Consider the following 26808-nt stretch of genomic DNA (forward strand, 5'->3'; position numbering starts at 1 on the left):
ACTTCGAATATTTCTTTCATGCCCCTTCTTTCCTGTAAGGTTTCATTTGAGAAATCAGCTTATAGTCTTTTGGGCACTCCTTTGTAGGTAACTGTCTCCTTTTCTCTTGCTGCTTTTAAGATTCTCTACTTATCTTTAATCTTGGGTAAGTTAATGATGATGTGCCTTGGTGTGCTCCTCCTTGGGTCCAGTTTCTTTGGAACTCTGAGCTTCCTGGACTACCTGGAAGCCTATTTCCTTTGCCAGATTGGGGGAGTTTTCCTTCATTATTTTTTCAAATAAGTTTTTAACTTCTTGATCTTGTTCTTTTCCTCCTGGAAGCCCTAGGATTCAGATGTCAGAAAGTTTAGTTTTCCCAGAGGTTCCTATACCTCTCCTCATTTTTAAAAATTCTTGTTTCTTCATTATGTTGCAGTTAAATGTTTATTTCTTCCTTGTGCTCCAAATTGTTGATTTGAGTCTCAGTTTCTTTCTCTTCACTATTGATTCCCTATATATTTTCCTTTATTTCACTTTGCATGGGCTTCACTTCTTCCTCTATTTTGCGACCATACTTAACCATTTCTGTGAGCATCCCGATTACCAGTGTTTTGAACTCTGCATCTGATATATTGGCTATTTCTTTGCTGGTTAGTTCTTTTTCTGTAGTTTTGATCTGTTCTTTCATTTGGGCCATATTTCTTTGTCTTGGCACACCTATTACATTGTAAGGGGCAGAGCCTTAGGTATTTTCCAGGGTGGGGGCCACCCCCTTTGCTGAGTTGTAATGCTCTATGTGAGGGAGCAGTCAGAGAGGCAACAATGCCACTTGCAGGGCTCTCGCCCCGCTTTCGGTCACTTCCCCCACTACCCCCAAGCAAATTGGGCCCTTCTGGTGCTGAATCCTGGGTGGGTGGGTGGGTGTACATTCTAGGACCCTGTGGGTCTCTCCATTGAACTCTCCTATGAGGCTGAGAATTTCTCCTGCTCCCTCAGCCCCCACAGGTTTTTTTTTAGTCAGAGGTTGAGGCTTTAGTTTCCTAGCACTGGAACCCTGGGTTGCTTGGTCTGTCTTACTCCCCAGTTGTTCCTCCTGGCTTATCCTTATGTGAATGTGGACTGCTCAGTCCTCCAGCCACCCCCTTGCTTTGCATCCTCTCCACCCTATCTCCACCTCTCCTACAGGTCTGGATGAATGTTTCTTCTTTAACTTTTTGGTTGTGGGGCTTCCATATAGTTCAGTTTTCTAGCAGTTCTGGTTATTTTCTGTTTTTAAATTTGTTGTCCTTTTTTTTGGTTGTGCGAGGAAGCAAAGCGTATTTGCCTACACCTCCATCATGGCCAGAAGTCTAAACTTCTTAAGTTCAAAAAGTTTTTTCATAGATATTTTCACACACATATGTGTGCACCAGTGTGCACACACATGTAGTGGAAATAGTGTGAAACCCCAGACACTCATCATCTGCTTCAAGAATGGCTTCTGGTTTCATATATTCCCATCACATTCTTCACTAGAGTATTTAAATCAAATCCCAGATGTCACCCTATTTTACCTATAAATATTTCATTTATGTGCCTCTTATTGCAAGGATTAAATTTAGGTTCAGATTTTTCAGCAAGAAGATGTGGTGCTGTCTAATCATGTGTTGCCTCAGACTCAGAAGCTCATAACATCTCACTCTCCCTTGCAAAAAAATATGCGTAGATTAATGAGCATGTAACAGTTTTCATTTGGTCATTCATTCAGTTAGGAAACGTTTATTATTCGTTTATTGTAAGAGAGGCACTGGGTTGGTCATAAACTCCAGCTATAAAGTAAAATTGTAACAACTGTTGAAAGCATCACCACCATAAGAAGCCAATCTGTATATTTACATCCTTGTTTATTTTCTCTCTCTCCATTTTCTTTTTTTTTTCTTTTTTTAAATTTAATTATTTTTCAAGTACAGTTTTCTATCTATTACTCCCATCCCATCCCACCCCCCCATCCTCCCCCCTCCCTCCCATTTCCACCCCTCTCAGTTGTTGTCCATGTATCCTTTATATAGGTTCCTCTAAATCCCTCCCTTATTTCCCCTGAAATTCCCTCCCCTCTCCCCTCTGGTCACTGTCAGTCTCTCTCCATTTTCTTATGAAGATTTCCAACCGCAGAGAAAAGAATCACACAGTGAATATGCATATATAATCTCAGGATTTCCAGTATTTTAACAATGCAAGTTTTCATAGCCAGATGGTGAACAGCCAGCGGGAACTTTTTGACGTAGATAAACAGTTTTTTCTAAACAGTGTGATAAGTAGAAGGGAGTTTTAAGTCTTTGTGAGTGTTTTTCCCATGAGGAGATTAAACTTTGGGAATCCTGAAGTGGTGTTTGGGAGGGTCGCATGTGAACAGTGAGTTCTGGAGGCGAGTGTGCGGACTGGCCTTTGCCTCTCTCCTCTGCACACCCTCTTCCCTCATGCACTTCCACACATGGGCCATAGTGGGGCTGGACTCCTACAAAGGTGCAGATGCTGCCCTGGACTTGTGATTTGGGATTGAGGATGAATGTGCTGCCTGGTGTGGGGCTGGGCTCTGTGGAGGATCTCCTGTTCTCCTGGGCCTGGGTTATGATCTGGGTGATCAGGCTCCAGGTGGGTCACCTCACAGGCAGGTGCGTTCTTTCCAAGGAGCTTCTGCTGTACGTGGCCCTCAGCGAGAACCAGCCTGCTGGGATTGCTGCTCAGGTACAAGCTGCCCAGAAAGCATTGTGGCTGGACCATTCCCAAAGTCCCATGCAAAGACACAAGTGTTGAGCCAAGCATTCTATCTCCTTGGCCTTTTTAAAAAAAAATATTTTATTTATTTATCTTTAGAGGAGAAGGGAAAGAGAGAGGGAGAGAAATATCAATGTATGGTTGCCTCTTGTGTGTCCCCTGCTGGGAATTGTCCTGCAACCCAGGCATGTGCCCTGACTGGGAATCGAACCGTGGTTGTTTGGTTCCCAGGCCTGCACTCAGTCCACTGAGCCACACCAGCCAGGGCTCTCCTTGTCCTTTTAACACCCTTCTTGACATTTCTTTTCTCTCCTGCGTTTTCTGTTTTGCTTCCATTTCCTGGTTCTTTTTCCTCCCTGGCCTTAAAAAAGTATATATTTTACTTTATTTATTTTTAGAAATAGGGGAAGGGAGGGAGAAAGAGAGGGAGAGAAACATCTGTCAGTTGCCTCTTTTGCACCCCCAACTGGAGACCAGGCCACAACCCAGGCATGTGCCCTGTCGGGAATCGAACCAGCAACCTTTCTCTTTATGGGACAGTGCTTAACCAACTGAGCCACACAGGTTAGGGCCCATTTCCTGGTTCTTGTTCTCATCCGCTGACTCATGAGTCTTGCCTGCTTGAAAACCTTGGTAGCCCTTAGAACCTAGAGGGAAAAATCCAAACTTATGTCTTGCCTGACATTTGGGACCCTTCTTCGTATGCCTAGTAAGTGCTTGTGGCCTCATCTTCTCCCTTATGTCCTGTGCACTCCCACATGCTCATACTTCAGCCACTCAGAAGGACTTTCTTCAAGTGAAAATAATTTTTCTGTTTATCTCTGTCTGTTGCTCTGAGCTGGTGAAGGTGACATATGAGGGACTACTGTCCCATGTGCCTTTCTCTTTATAAACGGGGTCATCTCACATATGCTCTGTGCATTGAGGGCACTGTTTAAAACAATTCTTGTGCTCTCTGCTCAGATACTCTTTTTCTTCATGTACATTTGGCCAACAACCCATTTGTCCAAGTGCAGCACCAACACTTGCTCCTGGTATGGGGCTCTGGTAGTCTCTGAGTGCACCTTGCTACATGGCTGATGTAGCTCTGTTGAGAGCCTTTCCCCCTGGGCCAGACAGGGCATGAAAGGGCAGGGTCACCCAGCACCAGCACCCAGGGGAGTCCCAAACCCAGCGGGGGATTCCATTTCTGAGTCCTTGTTGTCCTTAGTCCGTACCTGTTGGCCTGAGTGGTAACTGTTCTGTTCCCTGTGTCTCCCATAGAGACTAGTAAGTGCCTTGGCACATCTGTGTGTATAGCACCTGCTGTGAGCTGGGTGAGCACCAGCTCACCCAGAGGGGCTTTGTGAAAGCTGTTGCTGATGGGTTTTCCTGAGCAGGTTCTGTGTTTTGGTAACCGTCTCTCCCTTTACAGGGGATGAATTGTCTGAACTGGATAATATGGCTGACAACTGGCTGGGCTCGATCGCCAGAGCCACGATGCAGACCTACTGTGATGTGATCCTGCAGATCCCTGAGCTTACCCCGCACTCCACCAAGCAGCTGGCCACCGACATTGGTGGGTCCCCTGGGGCAGGCGCTAGTTGGAATAGCTCTGGCCCATGGCGACTGCCAATACCCTCCCCTCTGGAAGTCTCCTCTCAGGTCACCTCTTTATATCAGCTTCAGAAGGGGCTCTGAAGCTTGTTAAAAATGCAGATGATTCTCCAGGCCTGGCCCCCAGAGTTTCTGACTTATGAAACTGGGTTGAAACCCAGTTTCTGGGTTTGAAACCCAGACATCTGTATTTTGGAAAGTGTGTCAGGGCATTCTGACAGGCTGTTGAGGGTGAAAACATTAAGGGAAATTTCAGTGAGTTGGGTTGAATGATCAATGCAGACTTGTGTTATGCTGCCTCACCTGGCCTGGTGTGCTCCATTTATATAACAGTCTCCCACACTAATATTGGTTAAGTTCTTTCTATGCATCAGGCATGCCAGGTGCCAAGCCAAGCACTTATACCCTGTGCCTTATGCAATCTTCAAACTCTCCTGTGAGGTTGCTGCCCTTGTATCCATCATGCTGATAAGAAGTGGGGGCATAAAGCAGTTATGTAATGAGGCCACCTGGAGTCCTAGAATGCCCACCTGCTTCCCAGGTCAGAGAGACATAGGCCCACCTGCTCCTGCTGGCACTCATCAGTGGAGGTGGTGCTCTGAGGCTGGGGTGCTATTGGCAGGGAGCTGGAAGTGTCCTCAGTCTCATGGTATCATTCCACTGACTTGCCTGTGGCAGCTCTTCAGGTGCTCATGGGAGAGGGTGTCAGGGGCCTTAAAGGTCAGCTCTTTGGGGACCCAACAGAGCTCTGATCTGGATGACCACAGGGCTAAGCCAAGCCTCTTGTTTTGCTGAAGAAGAAACAGAAATGAGAACCTTTCCTCTTGGCCCCAGAGCAGTTAGTGGTGGAGCTAGGCCTGGAACTCAGCCTCTCTGGTCCCCTGAGTGGTGTATACTTGGTAGTGAGCCTCAGCAGACACAGAAGGATAGCAGCCTTGTATCATTTCACTGGGCACGTGTTCAGAGAAGAGAGTTAAGGGGATTCCAGTGCTCCTTGGTGTTCCCTGTCAGTATAGCAGGAGCACTGAACAGAAAACTGGCCAGAACTAGTGAGCCCCAAGTCAGATGTGGGGTTGCCCCTAGGTATCAGTTGTCCACACCATTTCTCCCTCCCTGTTAAGCTTCCTCCTGACCCATCTGTTCCTCATTAAGTGTTGACTGAGCATCTGCTATGTTCTAGCCACAGTGCTAGGAAATGGAGTGTAGATGGTTTCTGTGCTACTGCATTTGTACTGTGGGAAGTGTGCTTGTGCTTAGAGGCTGGGAAGAAAGGGCCAAGGTGTGAAGCTCAAGCTGTGGGATGATAGAGATGGGTGAGGTCTTGTGTCAATACATGGCCCCTTAAAGATGTTCAAATTCAATGTTAATAGTAGCCTCAAACCATTCTGCTACCCTAACAAAAAAATGTCATGGTGGAAAAAACTACTTGACCTAGTAAGTGAATTTGGCAAAACAGTGGAATACAAAGTCAATATTCAGAAGTCAAAGGCATTTTTGTACACCAACAATGAAATATCAGAAACAGAAATCAGGGGAAAAAATCCCATTTGATACAGCAACAAGAAAAGTAAAGTACCTAGGAATAAACCTAACTGAGGAAGTAAAAGACCTATACTCAACTTTACAACACTGGTGAGAGAAATTAAGGAAGACACAAATGGAAGCATGTACCATGTTCATGGACTGGAAGAATTAACATCATCAAAGTGTCCATACTACCCAAAGCAACTTACAGATTCAATGCAATCCCTATTAAAGTACCAGTGACATATTTTACAGATATAGAACAAACATTTCAAAATTTTGTCTGGAACCATAAATGACTCCAAATAGCCACAGCAATTTGGAGAAAGAAGAACAAAGTAGGAGAGATCATAATACATGATATTAAGCTGTATGACAAGGCCGCTCTAATCAAAACAGCATGATACTGGCATAAGAACAGACACATGGACCAGTGGAACATAATAAAGAGCCCCAAAATAAACCCAAGTCTATGGTCAGTAGTATTTGACAAGGGGGCAGAAGCATAAAATGGAGTAAAAATTGCCTCTTTAACAAATGGTGTTGGGAGAGGTGGACAGCTGCATGCAAAAAAAATTCAGCCACCAACTTACACCATACACAAAAATTCAAGGTGGATAAAAGACTTAAAAGTTAAGTTGTGATACCATAAAAGTCCCGTAGGCAAGAAAATCTCAGATACTTCACGCAATGATATTTTTATTGATATGTCCCCTAGAGCAAGGGGCATAAAGGAAAGAATAAATGAGATCTCATCAAAATAAATAGCTTCTGCATGGCTAAAGAAAAGAGCATTAAAATGGAAAGAAAACCAACTATATGGGAAAACATTTGCCAGTGATACCTTGGACAAGGGTTTGATCTCCAATATATATAAAGAACTCAGACAGCTCCACTCTAGGAAGACAAAAAACCCAGCTGAAAAATGGGCAAAGGATTTGAACAGATACTTCTCCAAGGAGGATATACAGAGGATCCAGAGATATATGAAAAGATGCTCAGCATCACTAGCCATCAGAGAGATGCAAATTAAAAACCACAATGAGATACCACTTCACACCACTGAGAATGGTCGTCATAAACAAATCAACAAGTGTTGGAGAGGTTGTTGAGAAAAGGGAACCCTAGTGCATTGTTAATGGGAATGCAGACTGGTACAGCCACTTTGGGAAAGAGTATGGAATTTCCTCAGAAGACTAAGAATGGATCTACCTTTTGACCCAGCAATTCCACTGCTAGGATTATATGCTAAGAACCCTGAAACACCCATCCAGAAGAACCTATGCACCTCAGTGTTCATAGCAGCACAATTTACAATAGCCAAGTGCTGGAAGCAACCTAAGTGCTCATCAGTAAGTGAATGGATCACCAAACTGTGGTACATATACACAGTGGAATACTACACAGGAGAAAGAAAGAAACTCCTACCCTTTGTGACAGCATAGATAGATATGGAGAACATATGCTAAGTGAAATAAGCCAGATGGTGAGGGACAAATACCATATGATCTCACCTGTAAGTGGAACCTAATCAACAAAACAAGCAAGCAAAATAGAACCAGAAACAATGAAGTTAAGAACAATCTGACAGTAACCAGAAAGGAGGTGGGAGGGAATAATGTGGGGAGGGGAGGGGTTTCAGGAACAACTGTAAAGGACATGTGGACAAAACCAGAGGGAGGTAGGATTGAGGGTAGGAGATGGGAGTGGCTGGGGTGGGGGAGTGGTGGGAAAATGGAGACAACTGTACTTGAACAACAATAAAAAAAATGTCGTGTTGGGCCGTGGGCTTCTACTTTGCAGTTCCTAGCTTGCAGGTGAATGGGGCTCAGTTCTATGCATAAGCTTGTGTAGGAGACAGGTGCCTGACTGATGATGGTAGCACCCTTTCTGGGAAGCAACTTCCCCTGAGTTGGGCCTCAGAAGAAGACACAGGGAAGATGCAGGACATGGCTGGCATTCCAGTCTGCCTGGGAGAAGAGATTAATCTGGGCCGTAATTGGAAAGGAAGGAGGGACCTTCTGGGTGCTGCTGTCTTCCAGGCCTTTTGAGCAGGAATTTATGTGGAATGGTCTCTTAGGTTTGTCCCCACCCAGGAAGGAGGAAGGAAAGGCAGCACCCATTTATCCACCACCTACAGCACATCTAGTGCCTTCATGGCTTTTGTCTTAACACGCAGTGTGGTGGTATTAGCTGCACCAGCAGGTGGGAGTAGGGATACAGAGAGGCTGAGGGACTTTACCAAGGTCTCTGTTACTCTGCTAATGTTGTCCAACTTGCCTGTTACTTAGAGTTCTTGGACTGTCTCATAGAGAATCTCACCGATGTGGTCTGGGGTGGGCTCAGTAATCTGTTAACTAGTACCCCAGTGGGCCATCTGGGAAGTGTGGAAACCTGTGCTGTGTTAGGCTACCACTCCCAGCACTGTCCTTGTCTTCATGGTGGAGGTTCTGCTGGGAAGACTGGTAACTGCTGTGATGAGCTCATGTGTCTCAAGAACCCCAGGGGTCAGTGCAGGCCACTGGGGAGCAGGACCAGGAACCCAGGAATCCCTAGTAGGAGCTTCTGGATGTTGCTGGTCCTTTACTAAATTGGAATTCCTGGGCTGGGGCCTAACTCACAGTCAGGTCTGACCCTCTTGGAAAAAACCTCAGAGTAAAGGCCTCCTCCTGAGGGCAGAACAGGCACACCCAGCATTTGGAGCTTGGGGTAGCATCCCTGTTTCTTACTTAGAGACCTATGGGTCCTGTACTGCCTGGTGCTGAGTCTCTGTCCCCTACTCTACAGACTACCTGATAAACGTGATGGATGCCCTGGGCCTACAGCCCTCCTGTGCCCTCCAGAACATTGGGACACTCCTGAAGACCAAGCCTGAGGACTACAGACAGGTTAGCAAAGGACTGCCCCGGCGCCTCGCCACCACAGTGGCTGCCATGCGGAGTGTGGACTACTGACCCCATACCTGGCTGAGAGGTGGGCCGGCTGGGGCTCTGGGATTGTGGCAGCTCTCCAGAATGGCTTTGCTCTAAAACTGCCCAGGATTGGGCAGAATTGGTTTTAAAGACTTTCATTCATGATTTTTTAAAAAAATTGTAAATTAGAGGTATATTATTTGAGAAGAATTTTCAAATGACCTTTTTAAATGATGCATTCTTGAAAAGGGATTAATAAATACAGTGAAATGCAAGAACTTTGTTTTCTTTCCTCTTTCCTTAGTAAATGGTTGGGTTCTTGCCATGCACCGTGCTCTTTGCACTGGGTACACTGGGTACACTGTCAGAGAAAGAGAAGGAGGGAGAATCAGCAGGTAAACCAGCAAAGATAAGTTGAGATGTCAGGGAATAAGGGCATCAGGGTGGAAGGCAGCCTGGGGTGAGATGGGTGGGCAACCCCGAGACCTAAAGGATAAGAATTGCTGTGAAGAATAGCGACAGCAGGAATGTTCAGGTAGTGGGAACAGTGCAGACTTGGCCTGGGGCACATCTGCAGCCAGCAGGGGAAGCCGGAAGTGAAGTGGGGTCAGAGAGGAAGAGGTGCTGGTCACAGAGGGTCCTATAGGCCATTGTGAGTGTGAGGACTTTGCTTTTTCCTTTTTTAAAGCTCACAGATGGTGTGGAATCTGTCTTTTTTGCCAGTAGCTTCTGTATCTGTTAAGAGTGTACTTGGCTACAACTAATGGAGTAATGTAGTTTGAGTAACTGAAACAAATAGTTGATTTTTCTCAGTGACAAGATATCAAATGGTGGCAGCCTTGGGCACTGATTCAGTGTCTGGAAGACCAGTACCAGCCTCACTGTGACTGGGACCTTTCGTGAAGAGCAGTTCCTGCAACCACCAGAGCACAGCCGAGCAGTTCTGTCCCTGCCGCCATAGAGGCAGAGGCCTTCCCAGAAGCCCGCTGACTTTCTCCCAGGCTTCCTTGGCCATTTTCCTGCTCACCAGGCATCCACTCAACTGCAGGGGAGGTTGGGAAGGTGGGGACAGGACAGCCTCCCCCGGGGTTTTCAGCACCAGCAATGTTTGGGCTGGACAGCTCTTTGTCATGGGGCCCATCCTGCGCACAGTGGATGTTTACAGCATCCCTGGCTTCCACTCACCAGCTGCTGGAGGTATTTCCCTAGTTGTGACAGTCAACAAGTCTGTAGACATTGCCCAAGGGGAAAAAATCACCTCCAGTAGGAAAACTCTGGCTTAGACCACTCAGGATTTCTTGCCTGGGCTGGGCTATTACAGCTCTGAAGAGGCAGTTTTGTTAGCAAGGGAGAGGGGAGGGCAGTGGTGTCTTGCAGGGCACCTTGTTGGAACTGGATGTGTGCTGTGTTCCCAGGACTATTTACCTTTCCTTCTCTAACCTGTGCCCTCCAACAGCCTTGGAGGCAGGAAACATGGTGCCCATTCTACACAAAAAGGAACTGAGGTTTGGAGAAGTTTAGGGAGCTTGCCTGCAGTCACTCAACTACCACATGGCAGGTCTAGGGTCAGAGTGAGCCTGGTGACACACCTGTGCTCCTGACCTCTGGGTGGGAGGCACACAGCAAAACACGTAATCCCAGCTGGGACATCTTGCTTGTGCCTCTGAAGGGGCACCACCCAGCCCAGGGCCTCTCAGGGACCAGCCCTACCAGGGAGCCAGGATAGTGTCTCACTGGGCTGCCCAAGGGTTCTTGGCACATTCTGTTCTTACAACCTCGGGACCAGTTTTGCTGGCTCTGGAACAGCATCTGCTATGACCCCTCACCAAGAAAAGTATTTTGTTTTCTCTTGTGGTGCACCCCAGACTGTGCCCGGCAGGGCTCGAGCCTGGCTCCTGCCTTGGAGAAGGGAGGGCCAGAAACCTGGAGGTGCAACATGCTGTCCTAACGCGGGAACCTGTGGTGATCTCTGTGCCAGTGTCTATGAGAGCCACTGGGCTTGGAGTCCCAGCTTTGCCACCTCCCAGCCTTAGCAAAGGCACATTGCTGAGCCTCATCTTCTAATCTGAAGGACAGCAGCCTAGTGGTCCCTAACTCACAGGGTTACTAGAAAAGCCATTGGGATATGGCAGGGGACAACAGCATAGAGTACATTCAACCTACCTTTTCTTTGTGGTGGAGGTGAGAATTAAGATTTTCTGGGCAGTTTAATTTTTGAGCCCTGAAAGGCTCTGATGGGTCCCAGGGTGGGGAGAGTGGGGACAGTGCATCTCCCCACTTTGGGTACACCTAATTGGAATCCAGCTTGTTTGCTTTCTCCAGGTGTCATAGACCAGCAGCAGGGCTGGGCCGTTAACACCAGGCTCTAAAGCCAGGGCTCCTTCACCACTGGGACCAGCAGGCGACAGACAGGCCTTGCAGCAGCCAGCTGTCTGCTTCTGCTGACCCACTCTCCTTCGATAACAGCTCCCTGACCTCTGTGGTAGCCACAGAGGTTGCCATAATTAGCAATAAAAAATACAGGATGCTCAGTTAAACTTGAATTTCAGAAAAACTAGAGAGTTATTTGTATAATATATGCCAACTATTACATGGACATATTTCAACAAGAATGAATTTGTTGTTTATCTGAAGTTCACATTTAACGTTGTGACCTTATTTTATCCAGCACCCTTGGGAGCCATGGCCCCGCCACCTGGAACCATGTGATTCCACTGGGGGCCAGCTGGCCACACTGACTGGTTCAGAGGCAGGCATATGATCCAATCACTGGCCAATGAGAGTCTACCTGGGAACTTGCGCTCACAGTTGGGGAAGAGGGGAGTTCTCCCAGCTGTGTTTGCTGAGTTTGGAATTGACCTCAGCTGCAGTGTGGGGACAGCCTACCTGGGAAAGCAGAGAGAGACCAAGATGTCTTGTGAGCTGCTGAATCAGCAGCTAGCCTGAGGATTCTTCCTCTCCTCTCTGCCTTCCTCACTCTCTGTCTTCATAGCCCAAACAAGTAAGTTGGGTGGCATTAAGAAAGTCATAAAGCCACTGCTGTGGGGACAGCTGGAAAGGGACTTTAAATGTTACTTACCTGCTTGAGGCCTTTCCTTGGCCTGGCCTAGCTCTCAAGGCAACATGGATGTCCTTCTGCTCCAGAGATGCGTCAGGGCGTTGTGGCTGCCCCAACAGACGAAGAACAAAGCTCAACTCAGGGTTTTCTCCTTTTATTTTCTAGAATAAAACACATGCCACCTAGCAGCCCCCCACCCCCACCTAATGCTCTTCCTGCTCAGCATAGCCACTGCCCTCACCAGTCCCATCCGTAGAGGCCAGTCGAGGCCGGGAAGGAAAAGGCCACACAGGTCTGGGGACTGACAAGCACGGTGTGCCCGATTGTTCGTCTCTGCAAGAGATGGTGACTGGCACTGAGGGAAGTGGCCTGCCCCAAAGAAAGGGTGTTCTTGGGTCTCTGGGGCCTGGCTGGACATGTCCCAGGCCAAGGCTCAGGTTGGGTTAGGAATGGGCAGAAATCAAATGTGAACACAGTCCCCATATTCATACAAGCACCACAACCCTATGGAGCCCTTAGTCTGGGACTGGCTAGGAGCTACTGACCTCTCTGTAGAGAGGCATGGACTCTGGACTGGGACATCTATCATCCCAGCCCTTTGGAGAGGATGCAGTAAAGGGAGGCCGTGGGCACTGGCTTTGCTTCTCAGGTCTGAGCTCTTGGGCTGCCCAGGGTGGGCAGGGACAGGGTCTAGATGGCATCATCCTCACTGTCGGACTCCATGATGTCCAGTGGCTGCAGACGTAGGGAGTCATAGTTGGGGGGTGGGGTGCCTGGGATGGGCAGGGTCTGCTCACTGGGGTAGGCCCCGGGGTTGGGGCTGTGGTTGACTGTGTCAGACTGGAAGGCGAAGTTGGTGTGAGCCTCTACCAGCTCAGCCACGGTGGGCGGTGGGCCAGCGTAGCGAACCTGGGCCTGCCTCTGCCGCAGGCTCTTGGAGAAGGCCACCAGCTTGATGACAGTGATCCAAACAAAGTCGATGATGATCTCCGCAAACTCGATGAGGCACAGCACTGAGCCTCCCATCCAGAAGCCAAACTGGCCACCCAGATTTGAGAGCAGCCAGACAATCTGTGGAGAGCAGGGGGCTAAGGCCCTGGCAGAGGCAGGGGTCAGGCTACAAGCTGCTGCCTGAAGCCCAGCCTCCTGGCTTCCTGTGAGGTGTACTGTGGACTGGGAAGGGGAAGGGTAACCATCTCAGCCCAGGGAAATAGTTTGTCTTAGAGACCTTCCTAATTTGTCTATGGGGCTGGTGTCCTCCTGCCCCTCAGGGTGCAGAGCAGAGCTGTCAGGAACCCCCAAACTCACATTATTAGCTGCCGACTCCTCAATGGTACGATAGTTGAATTCTTGGAAGAAGATGTTGAGCTTCACAATTCCCTTCCTGCAGGAGGCAGCAAGAACTGGTGCTGTTTCCCCGAGACAGACAGACAGACAGACACACACACACACACACACACACACACACACAGAGAAAAGGCAGCCAAGGGGCTTCCCCAGCCCTCCTCTGCTCAGGTTTCTCAGGCAGAAGAGACCTCAGGCCCACCCCCATGAGTGGTGAGGTCCAAACAAGAGCAACCAGTGCTTGCCTTCCTGGTTGCTGTGTGCTTTGAGCCACAAAGAGCATCTCTGCCTAGCACCTATCCTGTGGGCCCCTTTCTGAACCAGCTTCCTAAGGGATACTCTGGCCAGAGACAGCCCCTGAGAGCTCCCCTCTCTCACCCTCAAAGTGGCCCAGCCCATAGGACTGCATAGAGTCCTAAGCTTCCTTCTCTGTCTGGAAACCTGAGGCAGAGAAAAGAATGGCCAAGTGCGTGTCCCTCTTATATCTGCTGGTCCTCAGAAAGGCTAAGCTCTCTCATGTCTGAGTTTCTGCCTGGACATTTTTACCTCCTCTTTTTTTTTTTTTTTTGAACAATTCTTACTCCTTGGAGAGATGGCTCAAGTGCCACCTCCCTATACAGACCACCCTTAATGTCTTAGGCAGATGGTGGCTCCTTCCACCATCTGCTATGTTTCCACAGGGTGGGTCTGCTACAAACTCTTACAACCATANTCAGGAAACCTGGGGCAGAGAAAAGAATGGCCAAGTGGGTGTCCCTCTTATATCCGCTGGTCCTCAGAAAGGCTAAGCTCTCTCATGTCTGAGTTTCTGCCTGGACATTTTTACCTCCTCTTTTTTATTTTTTGAACAATTCTTACTCCTTGGAGAGATGGCTCAAGTGCCACCTCCCTATACAGACCACCCTTAATGTCTTAGGCAGATGGTGGCTCCTTCCACCATCTGCTATGTTTCCACAGGGTGGGTCTGCTACAAACTCTTACAACCATAAACTCTGATCGTATCTCTGTCTCCTAGACTTTCCTGACAGTGTGGACCTTGTGTCTTTGTTCATGCTCAGTGTATGTTTGTGTTGAATGGATGGAGGACGGGTGGTTGGATGGATGAGTGGAATGATGGAAGGGGGGATAATGGAGGGATACATGGATGGGAGATTGGAAAGATACATGGTGAATGAATGGATGGACAGATTGGTAGATAGAAAGAAGATTGGAAGGATGGATGGGTGGATGGATGGGTGGATGGATGGGTGTGTGGGTGTATGTGTGAACAGGTGACGGATGGAGAACAGGCTCTCCCTTAGGGAGCAGTAGACTCTGAGTCTCCTTGGCTGCTTGTCTTTCACCACCAGTGCTTCCTCTTCCAGGCTTGTTCCTGGATCTGACCAGTGTGAGAAAGTGTCTGAGGAGCTGCACTGTGTCCAAACTCCTCTCCCAAAGCTCTTGTTCCTGCCCTTTCCTGCCTTCCCCAGCCCTGCCCCTACTCTAGGCTTACCTGCTTACGGTGATATTGGTGCTTTGGTCCCGCTCCTGAGACAGGACATGGAAAATCCAGTCCTGCGAACCAAGAAGGCAGCTGAAAAAAATGGCGCCTGCAGTATTCCCTCGCAACCATGGGCTCTGCTCCCTTTAGGTGACAGACTACAGGCCTATAGCTTCCTGGAGCCCCCTGGGGACCATGTGTTCAGATATGAAGGAGAAAGAAGGTAATAGCGTACAAAGTGGCTGCTCTTATGGGGAGAAGGCACTCAGGTCTCCAGACTCTTCCCTCAGGGCTCAACCAACCTCTGGTTTCTCTTTCCCACCTCCCACCCTAGTGCTGCCTGGGCCCTCCTCCCCAACCCTGCCCAGGGCTGGCTCTGCTCTATCCTCTGATGTCAGCTGAAGTGTCACAGTGTTAGGGAGTCCTTCCCCCAGTTACTCTCTCATCATCTGGTTTACTTCCTACACAATCGTCATCATACTCTGACATGATCTTGTTTCTGTATGCTGTCTCTCTGACTGGAATGTAAGCACTGTAAGGACAAAGGACTATGTCTGTCTGGTTCACTGCTGTGTTCCCGGCGTAGTGGCTTGGGGTGGAAGGAAAGGGGGGGAGAAGGGGCAGGAAGGAGCACCCTCTCCAAAGTCCCAAGCAGCCTGCAGACCAGGCCTCAGCCCAAGGGTGGGTGGCCAGGAGCTTGGCCACGCCACCACCTCACCTCAGAGGCCTCAGAAGGCCAGTCGGCCATGGAGATGGTCATCTTATACTGGGTGTCACTGGAAGAGAGAAGGCAGCCCCGTGGCTGTCCTGCCCCGTCGTGTCCACACCGCCCTGCCCCATGGACTCTGCCACATCCATGCCACACTTACTTGCAGGACTCCTTGCACATCTTGATGCAGGTCTCCCTCTGGCCCAAGCTCCTGCGCAGCTCTGAGTAGCAATAGACTGAGCAGGAGAGGGATGGGACAGAGGATTTGAACCTTTGAACCTCTGGCTACCCTCTGCCCTCCTGGCCCTGGGCCACCTAAGGTCTGTGATTGGGGGGGGGAGTTGTCTCAATCTGAAGTCCCATCATGGAGAACCATCCATCCCTCTGCCCTCATCTAGCCATTTTGGCCCAGCCTGGCCTGGGGGATCCTCTCCCCAAACATCCATACTCAGCTCAACAGGATCAAGGCAGCTTCCCTCTGCTCTTCATCCTCATTCTTATTGGGGACCAGGGTGACAGGGTTGTGTTGAAGGGGTGAGTGATAACAAGAGATACAGTTTTCTTGTTCCCACATTTTGTTGGTTTTAAGAGGCGGTGGGACTCTCTCTGCTGCCCCCAACATCCTTGGGCGTTTGGACTCTGGGCCATTAGGACTCCAGCTCAGTGTGAGCCCTGCTCACAGGAGTGGCTCCTCTTCCTTCTGTGACTTCAGGTTTCAAGACCTTGGAGGCCGCTTCCTTGTCCCCTCGCCCCAGCACTCCACAGAGAGGCCAGGTGAGCCCACACAGACATGGACACAGTGCTCAGGCTGACACACATGGCCTTGCACGTGCACGCACACTCAAATGTACACACAAAGCAGTGGGCGCAAATACAGACGCTGGAAGCACAGGCTAGTGCACAAACACCAGCTCACTGGCACCGCAGTCCTGAGTGTGGCTGCGCATCAAGACACAAACACAAATGATGCCCTTTCACACGTGCATACGTGGGAAAACACAAATGTGTGCACATGTGCCGTCACCAGAGTTGCATTCCCAGGCCCACACAAGTGAGGGTGTTCATGTGGCACACAGGCAGGATCATCCCCACACAGACATAGTTCAAGTGTGTAAGTCATGGAGTCGAGGTGTGGTGGGGAGCTGGGCTCTCCTGAAAAGGGTACCTGGGAGGGAGGGGCGGTAGACTGTGCATATGGCTGAGCAAGCCTGGGTACACCCCTGGGCCCTATTGAGGCCATGCAACCATGCCTCTCCCTGGCAGGCAGAGCCTTGGTGGATAGTGGCCAGCTGGCTAGGGTGCCAATGGCTGGTCCCACTCACCCCAGTCAGGGAACTCCTGGTTGTTGCAGTATTTCTCTCCATAGGGCAGTGGATATAGGTAGTGGCCACAGCTACAGTTATGGATCATGTGTTCTTGGAAGCATGAGCGAATACAGGCCTGGAACAGAGGGCAGGGAGACCACACACATGACCAGTGATGCCCTTCCCCAATCACAGGGCAATGGGCCCAGGGAACTTAGTGCCTGGACCCAGGGAGCTGGGGGAGCCAGAAGAGGTGACCTTCCCTTTGAGACGTGGTGCTGAGGTTGCTGAGCTGCACCTCCTGTCCTTCCCTCTACCTGACCCTTGTAGAGGGATTCAGGCCAGCTCGCCCTGTTTGGCACTGGGGCCCCGCAGATGACTTGGGAAGGGGTGGCTTGTTGCAGCTAAAGCTAGTGCTGGGATAAATCACTCTTGTTTCAAGCCCTTTACACAGAAAGGCCCAGAAGGCCAGCTCTGAGGGAGACAGGCAGGCTGGCTCCAAGTGCCTTCTTCCTGGAGGGACCCACTCAGGGACTGCAAGAAGAGGCTGATCTCTGAAAGCCCAGTGATGACCAAAGAGGGTGACAGCTGCAGCGTGTCCTCTACGAGAGGGGCGTGGGAGAAGAGTGGGCTCAGCCCCCTCGGGATGAAGCCGATGAATCTCTATTCACACCGGGTTTTCAGGTCACTCCAACCTGGTTTTGGTCCACTCAGAGATCTACTATGTGTGCTGCAGCGAGTCATTAACCTTGGGGCCTCAGTTTACTCATAGGTGAACAGGTCGGTAGTTGCCCTGTTGGCTGGGTTCCGGAAGGCTGGGCTTGGTCTCTCTAAGCGCTTTGTCTGCAGCAGGAAATGGGGTGGCAGACAGAGGACACGCAAGCCTGGGAGGGACAGAGCTGAGGAGGAGGCATGTGGGGTTGACGAGGAGCTCAGAGTTTGGGCAAGCATATTAGGTACTTCCAGACCTCTTGTCTCAACTGGGAAGCAGGTATTCTCTCCAGCCCCATAACTGAGGCTGGGGTAGGGCAGGGCTGGGTGGACAGAGGACATGACCAGGGCCTGGGTCTTTGCCAAGGTCTCTGGCCAGAGTGGCTGTTGCACTGAAAGAAGCAAGAGGTTTTTCTGGAACGGGGTCTTGAGGGCTGGGCCCAGTGCCTCCGTGCCCTCCTGCTTTTTCCCTACCTCCCCACACTGTCCCTCCAGAAGGGGTGACCAAACCAGCCAAGCAGAGTGTGGGGTGAATGGAGTCAGCTGGATGGGGTGGGCAGGCAGGTGGGCCCAGGGGAGGGTCAGTTTCCTGTGACTAAGGCAAAAGGGAGGACCCCCTATGCTTGCAGCACTCAGACACGGGGGTGGGCACTGGGCTGCCCTCTTGTGTCTCAGTTCCTACATCTGCCAAGGCAGACTGGGCTGGGAGAGGAAGTGTCAGCAAGTGGTTACTTTTGTCACCTTTGCAAAGATTCAGTCTGTCCCCTTCACTGAGACTGGGTCTGGGGACATGCCTCCTGGTCTGACTCTGGAGATCAAGACCAGAGAGAAGCCTATGGCTGCAGCAAAGAGGTTTGTGGCCGGATACAAGGAAGGGAATTCTCCAGTAAACTGGCTTCTCAGGTAAACAGCCTTGCCAGGACCAGCTGTCCCAGAGATTGAAGCCTGGAGCCGTTGACGTGGACAGGGCGCCAGGGGCAAAAGGCCTGCACTGTCTTCCTACCTGGATGGAGTAGGTGGTGTTGTGGTCCCTGTAGAGGTTGTGGACGGGGACGTCAGAACCATTCACAGTGCACTGGCTGTAGGGCTCACCCTTGCGCTCCAGCTTGTCCTGCATCCAGACAGCACGCTTGTGGGGCCCCTGGTTAGCCCTGGGAAGCTGCTCTACCCCTGCCTCCCACTGGGAATGTGGCTCTAGGAGCTCTGAAAGGGGATGGGGAGCAGTAGGTCCCAGCAGGCATTGGGGTGCTCGTCTTCCCCGAGTGTGGCTGCCATGGTTGGAGTGCAGCCGGAGGGCAGGATGGGAGTGGGCCGTGAGGGAAGGCCAGGGTATAAAGAGGCCCGACCCTCTCCTCTCGGGCCAGGGGACGGTGGCACTAGGCGGGTCAGCTTCCACCCTCACCCCCCTCGGGCTTCCCTGGGACTGTAACCGTACCACCAGCACCCCGATGGACGTCTCCGTCCCTGACATGGCATAGATGCCCTCGTCTTTGACGAAGGGGTACGACCTCTGCTCATGGAGTAGCAGCCGGACCCCGGCTGTGGACGTGAGGAAGGGCACGTAGTCTTCCTGGCCTATGTCCAAGATCAACTTCAGGCCTGTGGGGAAGGGGGACCAAGGGCTCCCTGAACTCACTCTCCAAAGCTGAAGGGAGACCCACCACCCCCTTGTCCACACCCCCTCCATCCAGGGGGACCTCCAGGGCCTGCCCAGGAAGCTGGCTCCACTTTGTGAAAATTGGACTCCTTGTCTTCTCTAAGGCTCCATCCTAGTCCAAGCCACCATCACTTCTGCCCTGGGCTCCTCTTGCTTCCCCAGCCCACACATCAGGTAGATTGAGAGGCATACACTATGTGGCCCTGCCTTGCCTTGCACAGGTCCTCATTCTCTCCATTCAATCCTCCTTAGATCCTGTGCTCCTTCCTGATGCTAGGCCTTCAGGAATGCACTTCCCACACTCACCTTTCACCTAGAAAATCCTGCTCTTCCTACAGATCTCTGCCCAGAAGAAGAGTGATCTCCGTCACTTCCTCCAGAAGCCTTCCCTGACTACCTAAATTAGGTCTCAAGATCTTTGTTATATCCTCTCCCAGCTCTGGAACTTTCCTTCCTAGAACCTGCCTCAGGTTCTAGGCACAACCTGCCTCTTGTGATTCTTCCTTTCGTATCTTTCTTTCTTCCGCACTCAACTGTTCCATTCTCGAGGGCAGAGACCAGACCTGATGTTCTCTGTACACCACAGGACTATCTATGCTAGGTGCTTAGGACAATAAGTCTGGTGTTCATTGAGCATTTGCTACATGCTGAGTGCTGTACTAAGTGATTTTTAAAATATGCAATTTCACTGGTGCTCAGAAGGTGCATATGAGGTAGGTACTGTTATCACCCCCATTTTACAGATGAGGTAACCAAGGCAGAGAGGTAAAGAGACCTGTCTGAGGTCATCCAGTGAGGAAGTGGGGTTGCTGATGTCCTGATACAGGCAGATGGTTCTAATCTGCTTCCCCTGTAGGGGCATTGATAGGCTCCTCTCTGGTACGCAGTGCATTTAGGGGCCCAGGGCTGGTGGAAGGGCAGTCAGCCCACTCTGCCCCCTTGACCAGCAGCCCTGATGGCTACTGAATGACAACTCACTTCTTGGTGGCTGGCTGGGGGGGTCAGAACCCGAGAGGGGAGGAAGGCTTTGCTCTCTCACCTGTCCTCATAGCCGGAAAGGCACAGCCATCCTAAGTTTACCAGCTTGTCCCTGAGACAGGCCAACGCAGCAGCCTCTGTCACTGACCACCTCCCACCTCCTCACACCCACCTGCTCCTTTGTTCTTTCTTGGTTTGTGTGATTTGCTCTAAGAATGGCATAGGGATGAGGCTGAGTCAGGGCTGCCATGTGTTAACTGGGTGGTCTTGGGCCAGTTACTAAAATTCCTAAGGATCTGGCACAGACTGAACATTACTGCTTGCAGGGCACTGTGGAAGCAGTTCACCTGCCTTATGTCTCGGTGACTCAGTGAGGCATGAACTGTAAGCGATGCTATTGTAGACCGCCTTCAAGTGGGGAAACCAAGGCTCTGAGAAGTTAGGTCTTGAACTCAGGATCACTCACTGAGCGAATGAATGGTGTAGCTGGGATTTCATCATACATAGGAACTTGAGCCCTAACCACTATGTTCTACTGCTCTGAATCCTCATTGTACTCATTAGCAAAATAGAAACATGGTTGCTCCCCCGGCATTTACAGGCGTGAGATAAGAAAATGGCTGAGAAGACCCCTGGGCCAGCCTCCCCACACACAGGACAGGCTTCCCATGGCCACTCTTCCTTATGCTGCGTCTATCTAGCCCAGATCCTGCCCTTTCACTCTTGATGGTAATTTAGTCTTTGAGCCCCACATGGTGGGGTGGGTAAAGCCTCAAGGTTCTGGCCCCAGGAGGAACCAAGACTTACCGAACTCAACTCCAGGGTTGGCAGAAGGGAGTGCTCTCTCTGCCATGCCCCAGTTGAATATGTAACAGTTGCCATAATCAGGGTGGAAGAGGGAGGTGAAGTTTCTGAAAGAAATACCAGCAGCTGGAGGGCAGGGCCCAACCTGGCCAGTGCCCCATCCCCGACTGGGTGCTGTCCAGGGCTCATGGGGAGGACAGCTGCTCTCTGCCCTTCGCTGACTGCTCAGAGGGGCCCAGAAAGGGACAGGTGAGCAACAGGTCATCTGTCCAACCCCTGTATCTGAGCACAAGCCAGAGATTCCCAGTCTCCCTGGGAAGGAGGGGAGAAGGGAGTCTTTCTGGGGTTGGTCACCCAGGAATTACAAAAAAGAAGTTTCTTTCATGTTTTTGAAGCAGCATAGTTAAGAAGCTGGGGAAATTCCCTGACAAGTGGAATAAGGGAAACTGAGATAAGATAATTAAACAAGGCCAAAGCATTTGAGCAATTTACAGCCAGCTAGTGAATCACATGGTTTTATCTCCCTAAGCAAGGACACTCAGGAGCACATGGTTTGCACATTCCAGACTGTCAGGGGCAGACTTGGCCTCAGTGCCTCTTTGATGATGTTCTTTGAAAATGAAACTAACCAGAAAATAACCCTGACCCCTCTCTATGCACATTTTGGTTAATCAACATATTGAAGGGCACACCTGAATGAATATTCTGTTAAGACCCTCCCCTGAGGCCTCCTCTAGGGATTCCTGCCAGCCAAAGAAAGAAAAGATAAAAAGATTCAAGACGAAAGACTCCCAGTGCTCTGGTTAGGGCACACCCATGCCTTGTATATCTGCTCTCTTTCTCCGGAACTCTAAGGGTCCCTGGGAGACTTGCAACTGGGAGATCAGTGGGCAGTGGCAGCTCATTCGAAATTAACCCCTGATTGTCTTCAAGGACCCCCCCTTTTAAAAAAAGATTTTATTTATTTATTTTTAGACAGAGAGGAAAGGAAGGAGAAAGAGAAGGAGCGAAACATCAATGAGCGGTTGCCCCTCACATGCCCCCTACTTGGGACCTGGACCAGAACCCAGGTACATGCCCTGACTGGGAATAAACTGGCAATACTTTGGTTTGCAGGCTGGTGCTCAACCCACACCAGCCGGGGAGGCCTGCTTTTCCCTTTGACTTCCCAGTGAGCTGACAGCAGCCCTGTCTGGGCTCAGTTCTTTTCTATACATTTCTAAACAGTCAAAGCAGCCCCACCTTGGCTCTTCCCTGTTTCTTCTTCTACCCTAAGGCATTCCTTTGTTTCACTGTCCCCGGTTTAATAAACATATTCTAAAATCACCCGGACTCATGAAATCTTTCCTGCACCAAGTCAAGAAACTGTACTCTAGTGACCAGCTGGAGACAGACCCTCTCCAGGCCAGGTCCCCATCTGGTGACATTTTCATCTGTCTCATCGACAGTGTCTGGTAAGCCATTTAGTAGGTTAAGCTGTGGCCCACAAAAGATATGTTCACGTCCTAAAGCCAGGGACCTGTGAATGTGAACTTATTTAGAAAAAGAGTCTTTGCGGATGTAATTAAGAATCTTGAGATGAGATCAGCCTGGAGTACCCAGGTGGCCCCAAAATCCAGTCACAACGGTCCTTACAAGAGCCAGGTGAGGAGAAGACACTGATGCAGAGAAGGCCACGTGAAGACGAGGCAGAGGCCGGAGTGATGCAGCCACAGCCCAGGAAGGACTCCCGGCCTCCTCTGTGAAGAAACATGTTTCTGTTGTTTTAAGCCACTCTCTCTGACGGAGTCCAGAGAGGTGGATTGGATGACCTTGGGAAGCCAGATAAAGAGGGCAGTGGACTGGGTGGAGGGCCAGAGAGGGACTGTGCGTCAGGAGAGTGTCTAAGCAGAGGCTGAGGAAAGGGTGAAATGAGGCTTGAAAACGACCCTCTATGGGGTCCTATCTCATGTCATGGGAATGTTTCCTAAGGAAATAATCCAACAATAAGAAATGTTTCCATAAAGGCGCTCACATAAATAGAGACAGTGTAATGTAGTTCCTAAGAGTTTCGTTAAAAAAATTGTTTTGAGATCTTATTTATTTATCTTTAGAGGGGAAGGGAAGGAGAGAGGGAGAGAAATATCGATGTACGGTTGCCTCTCATGCGTCCCCTGCTGGGAACTGGCCTGCAACCCAGGCATGTGCCCTGACTGGGAATCGAACCGAGGTTGTTTGGTTTGCAGGCTCGTGCTCAATCCACTGAGCTACACCAGCCAGGGCAAAAAAAATTTTTTTTGATATGGAACATTTCAAACATTTAAAAGTGCAGAGACAAAGCCCACCACAAGCTTCAGCAGTTGCCACCCCCGGCCAGTAACGTTCCATCTCTACTTGCCCTTCACTCTCCTTTTCATATTATTTTGAAGCAAATCTCAGACATCTTAATTTGAAATACTTCATATAGATTTCTAAAAGAAAGAACTAAAAAATAATGCTACTACTATGTTAAAAATAACTAACAAAAATCCCTTCATATTATTAAATATTCAGTTCAAAGTTTCAGTTGTCTTGTAAAATGTCAATTTTGTTTTCCACAGTTTGTTTGTTTAAATTGGGATTCAAATAATGTTAACATGTGATTGGCTGATATGCCTTTTAAGTCTCTCTTAATCTATGCTATGTGCCCTCCACATGACATTTTTTTTCTTGCAATTTGCTGTAAAAAAAAAAGCTCTGGTTTGATCCCACTGATAATTGAAGATGGAGTGATACAGCCAGGAGAGCAGCCTCTTGCATGCTGATGAATGGCGGATTTGGCAGCTGTGCTGGGATGACTGCTACTGTGTGTCTCTGGCCAGCAGAGCACAGGCTCATGAACAAGCGCTTTTGCCAAAAACATCAGCACCGAACAGCACTGAGTATCTGTCTCTGAGTGCCACTTGCAACAAATACTAGCAATAGAGGAACATGTTCAAAGGCACCACAGAGAGTCAATCTGTGAAATTCAGACTGTGGGGAACTCAAGATAAATAACGCAGTTTCTTCAACAAGCAAACTGTGAGAGAAGGAAAGGGAGGCAACCTGTCGATGAACAGAAATGTGAAAGACTTGGGTTACAATTGCAATGTGTGGACTATAACTGGATCCTGATTCAAACAAGCAAACAGACGAAAAAGTATGACATTTATGAGAGTGAACACAACTAAACTGTTGATGATATTGAGGAATATTGCTAATTTTTTTCAGGTGGGATAATGGTATTGTGGTTCTGTTTTTTTTAAAAAAAGTCTTTTCTCTTACACGTGCACTCTGAACTCTGGCAGATGGAGGAACGGGGCTGCCTTGGGAAGGTGCGAGTCCTGTTTGCTGGGGCTGGGCGGTAGCTCCCCACAAGATAGCCCTGCTCTGTACGTCTGCGTCTGTGTTCTCCAGTTTCCAGAGAGAATAGAAATGGCTTTAAAATGTCTTCGGATGCCTTTATATTGCTTTTCTTATTTTATTATAACAGGGAGGAATGGAGCTCAGTGCATTCAATGCACAGACCTATCGAGAGAAGCACAGAATTGTCCTCTAAGTCTTACGTTCCACAGCAGATATTTCCACTGCTTTTTTAAAAAAAAACAAAACTTCTATTTTTTATGTAAATGGGCTTTTAGAGGGAATTTTAAAGTACAATACATTCTTTTTAAAAAAATTTTATTGACTTTTAGAGAGAGAGAGAGAGAGAGACATCGATTGGTTGTTCCACTTATTTATGCGCTCATTGGTGGCTTCCAGTATATGCCCTGACCGGGGGATTGAACCAACTTTGGCATATCGAGATGATGCTCCTACCAACTGAGCTACCCAGCCAGGACTCCACTGCTTACTTTTTGATAGGATGCACCAAAATCTGAAACTGTCTTCTATTATTTATTTGCTTGCTTAAAGCTGCCTCCTGCTTTAGAATGTAAGCCCAGTGAGGGTAGCTGTCATGTCTATCTCGAGGGAGAAAGAACTGCGAGGCCGAAAGCCCAGGCCAGGGAGCCAGCCTGCGTAAATTCAAATTCTGGCTCTGCCACTGACCAGCTGGCTATCTTGGAGAAGTTACTTCACCTCCCTTAGCCTCACGTGCCTCACCTGTAACACAGGTAATAATAGCAGCACCCATCCAGGGGACTGAGGTGAGATCTGGAGGTCGAGCTTACTGAGGTACTCCCCAGATGTTGGCTGCTAGTACTCAGTGCTCTCTCCTCAGGGCTGGACTCACAGGAGAGACAGACACTCAGTAAATATTTGTTAATATTATAAATTATATATGATAGGGCATCTACAGAGATAAGCATGAGGATTGACACCTGATTCCGCTGGGTATGGGGTGGGGTGTGGAGTAGGTCAGGGAAAGGTTCTTAGTGGAGGTGAGGCCTGAGGTGAGACTTTCAGGATGAGTGAGAGGTGGCTGACCCCAGGGAGGGGAAAAAAGGAAGGGCACACCAGACAGGGAGCACAGCATAGGCAAAGGCCTGGAGGGAAGAAATAGCTTTGTGCAGACGTTGTGGAGTCTGCATCCTGTGTGGGTTCAGGGCTGTGGCCACAGGCAAAGAACAGAGAGGGGCAAACCAGCTAAAGCCGGGCACTGCTCTGGAGGGCCAGACACCGCCCCAGGGGCGCGGGGACACAGTGTTCCCAACTCGTTGTCTCAGACATCTACAGCACAGGAGCAGGAGGCTGATCAGGGTGTGGCCAGATCCCCTCCTGCCCAGAATTACACTCCTGGTCTCCCATACCTGCTTGCCAACTATTTGCTTGCTGATAATGTTCTTTACCCAGAGAGGCTGTACCCAGTACTAGCCATCTCCAGCTCCAGAAACAGGTGTTTCCCTCCCAAACCTTTCCTGGGATAGGGGCCAGGTGTGCAGACAGAGACCAGCAGCCTCCAGAGGAAACCAGGAAACAGAATCCTAGCAGGAAGTAGCATAACAATGGCAAGTGCTATGTGGCAGGGGTCAGGGCAGGCTTCCCAGGGAAGAAACTAGCTACCCGGTCTCCGATGTAGCAGTAATAGTAATAATAATAATAGTGATACTGATTATCTGTGCCTAGGTCCTGGTTTCTGAATGCCATTCTCTAATAAAAGGAACCAGGGGTCCTCAGAGCAGCGGCTGATTCTGGGCCCAGGGCACCTCACAGTGCCAGAAAGTAAGGGGTACTCAAAAATAAGTAAACAAACAAATGGATGGGGACATGCCAAAGTGACCGGAAAAGTTTCTGTGGACAAAAAAGGGTGTCTGTAATAAAACTGGTAAGTCCACTGGTGGAAAGTCACCTCCCAGGGTGATCTGATCATAAATTCCTAGCTGGGCAGGTCATGGTGGGTAGTCACGCCCCAGGCCTATAACTTCTTCAGTGAAAGGTTTATCTTTGCCTTAAGCAAGCCCTGTCCATTGTTCTTGTGCACCAGGTGCACCTATGAAAGGCCAGAGTCATCCTCCTTTTCAGACCCTTCAGAGGCTAACCTCCCTCAAGGGAGAACATAATCTTGTTAGCTGTCCTGTCCCTTACTTTCTCCCACCTTCCTGTGGTCGTCCTTACTGTTCCCTCCTTAATTCCAAATGTGTAAAAGAAACTGCAGACTGTCACTTTGCGGAGCATTTTGAGATCTGCTTCCTGGCATTGTGGTCAGTTTGGCTCAAATAAACTCATAAAAATTCTCTTCAGGTTTGGACACTCCCAGCAGCCAAAGATGGATGGATCGGAGCAGAGAATAAATAATACGCTATTGGATTACAACCCAAATACACACCAGCCCACACCGGTAGAAATAAATGATTCCGGAGATGCACAAACGGGGCCCAGACAAACCCGCCTTACAGAAGGGTTCCAAACCGTACATGTCCCTGCTCCCCGGCTCCCCACCCCGAGAGCATGGGCTGGACCTGGTGACTCGGCTCACGATACAGACCACAGGAAGGGGGTGTGTGGTGACCTTGCAGTGGAGAAGCCCTGCATGCAGTGCGCACCTCCACCAGGTTCAGGA

General features: G+C 49.6%; 2 protein-coding genes across 5 annotated transcripts in view; one reads left to right on the forward strand and one right to left on the reverse strand.

Annotated features, from left to right (window-relative positions):
* COG7 (component of oligomeric golgi complex 7) overlaps positions 1–8936 on the forward strand; it is a 78209-nt gene extending 69273 nt beyond the window's left edge. Inside the window, exons 16-17 of the mRNA XM_037070607.1 lie at positions 4148–4291; positions 8641–8936. Of these exons, the coding sequence (XP_036926502.1) occupies positions 4148–4291; positions 8641–8807 (311 nt within the window). The 3' untranslated portion in view covers positions 8808–8936. The remainder of the gene's footprint in view (positions 1–4147; positions 4292–8640) is intronic.
* A 3032-nt stretch (positions 8937–11968) lies between these two features.
* SCNN1B (sodium channel epithelial 1 subunit beta) overlaps positions 11969–26808 on the reverse strand; it is a 57007-nt gene continuing 42167 nt past the window's right edge. For all 4 annotated transcript variants that reach the window (XM_037070646.1, XM_037070644.1, XM_037070645.1 and 1 more), the window contains 9 exons: positions 20814–20917; positions 18807–18970; positions 18375–18482; positions 16679–16796; positions 15517–15592; positions 15366–15423; positions 14660–14721; positions 13132–13207; positions 11969–12894 (listed from right to left, as the gene is read on the reverse strand). In XM_037070646.1, the coding sequence (XP_036926541.1) occupies positions 12514–12894; positions 13132–13207; positions 14660–14721; positions 15366–15423; positions 15517–15592; positions 16679–16796; positions 18375–18482; positions 18807–18970; positions 20814–20917 (1147 nt within the window). In that variant the 3' untranslated portion in view covers positions 11969–12513. The remainder of the gene's footprint in view (positions 12895–13131; positions 13208–14659; positions 14722–15365; positions 15424–15516; positions 15593–16678; positions 16797–18374; positions 18483–18806; positions 18971–20813; positions 20918–26808) is intronic.

This window comes from Sturnira hondurensis, unplaced genomic scaffold (assembly GCF_014824575.4).
Source record: "Sturnira hondurensis isolate 20B ecotype Veracruz unplaced genomic scaffold, ASM1482457v3 Scaffold0018877, whole genome shotgun sequence".
Classification (NCBI taxonomy): domain Eukaryota; kingdom Metazoa; phylum Chordata; class Mammalia; order Chiroptera; family Phyllostomidae; genus Sturnira; species Sturnira hondurensis.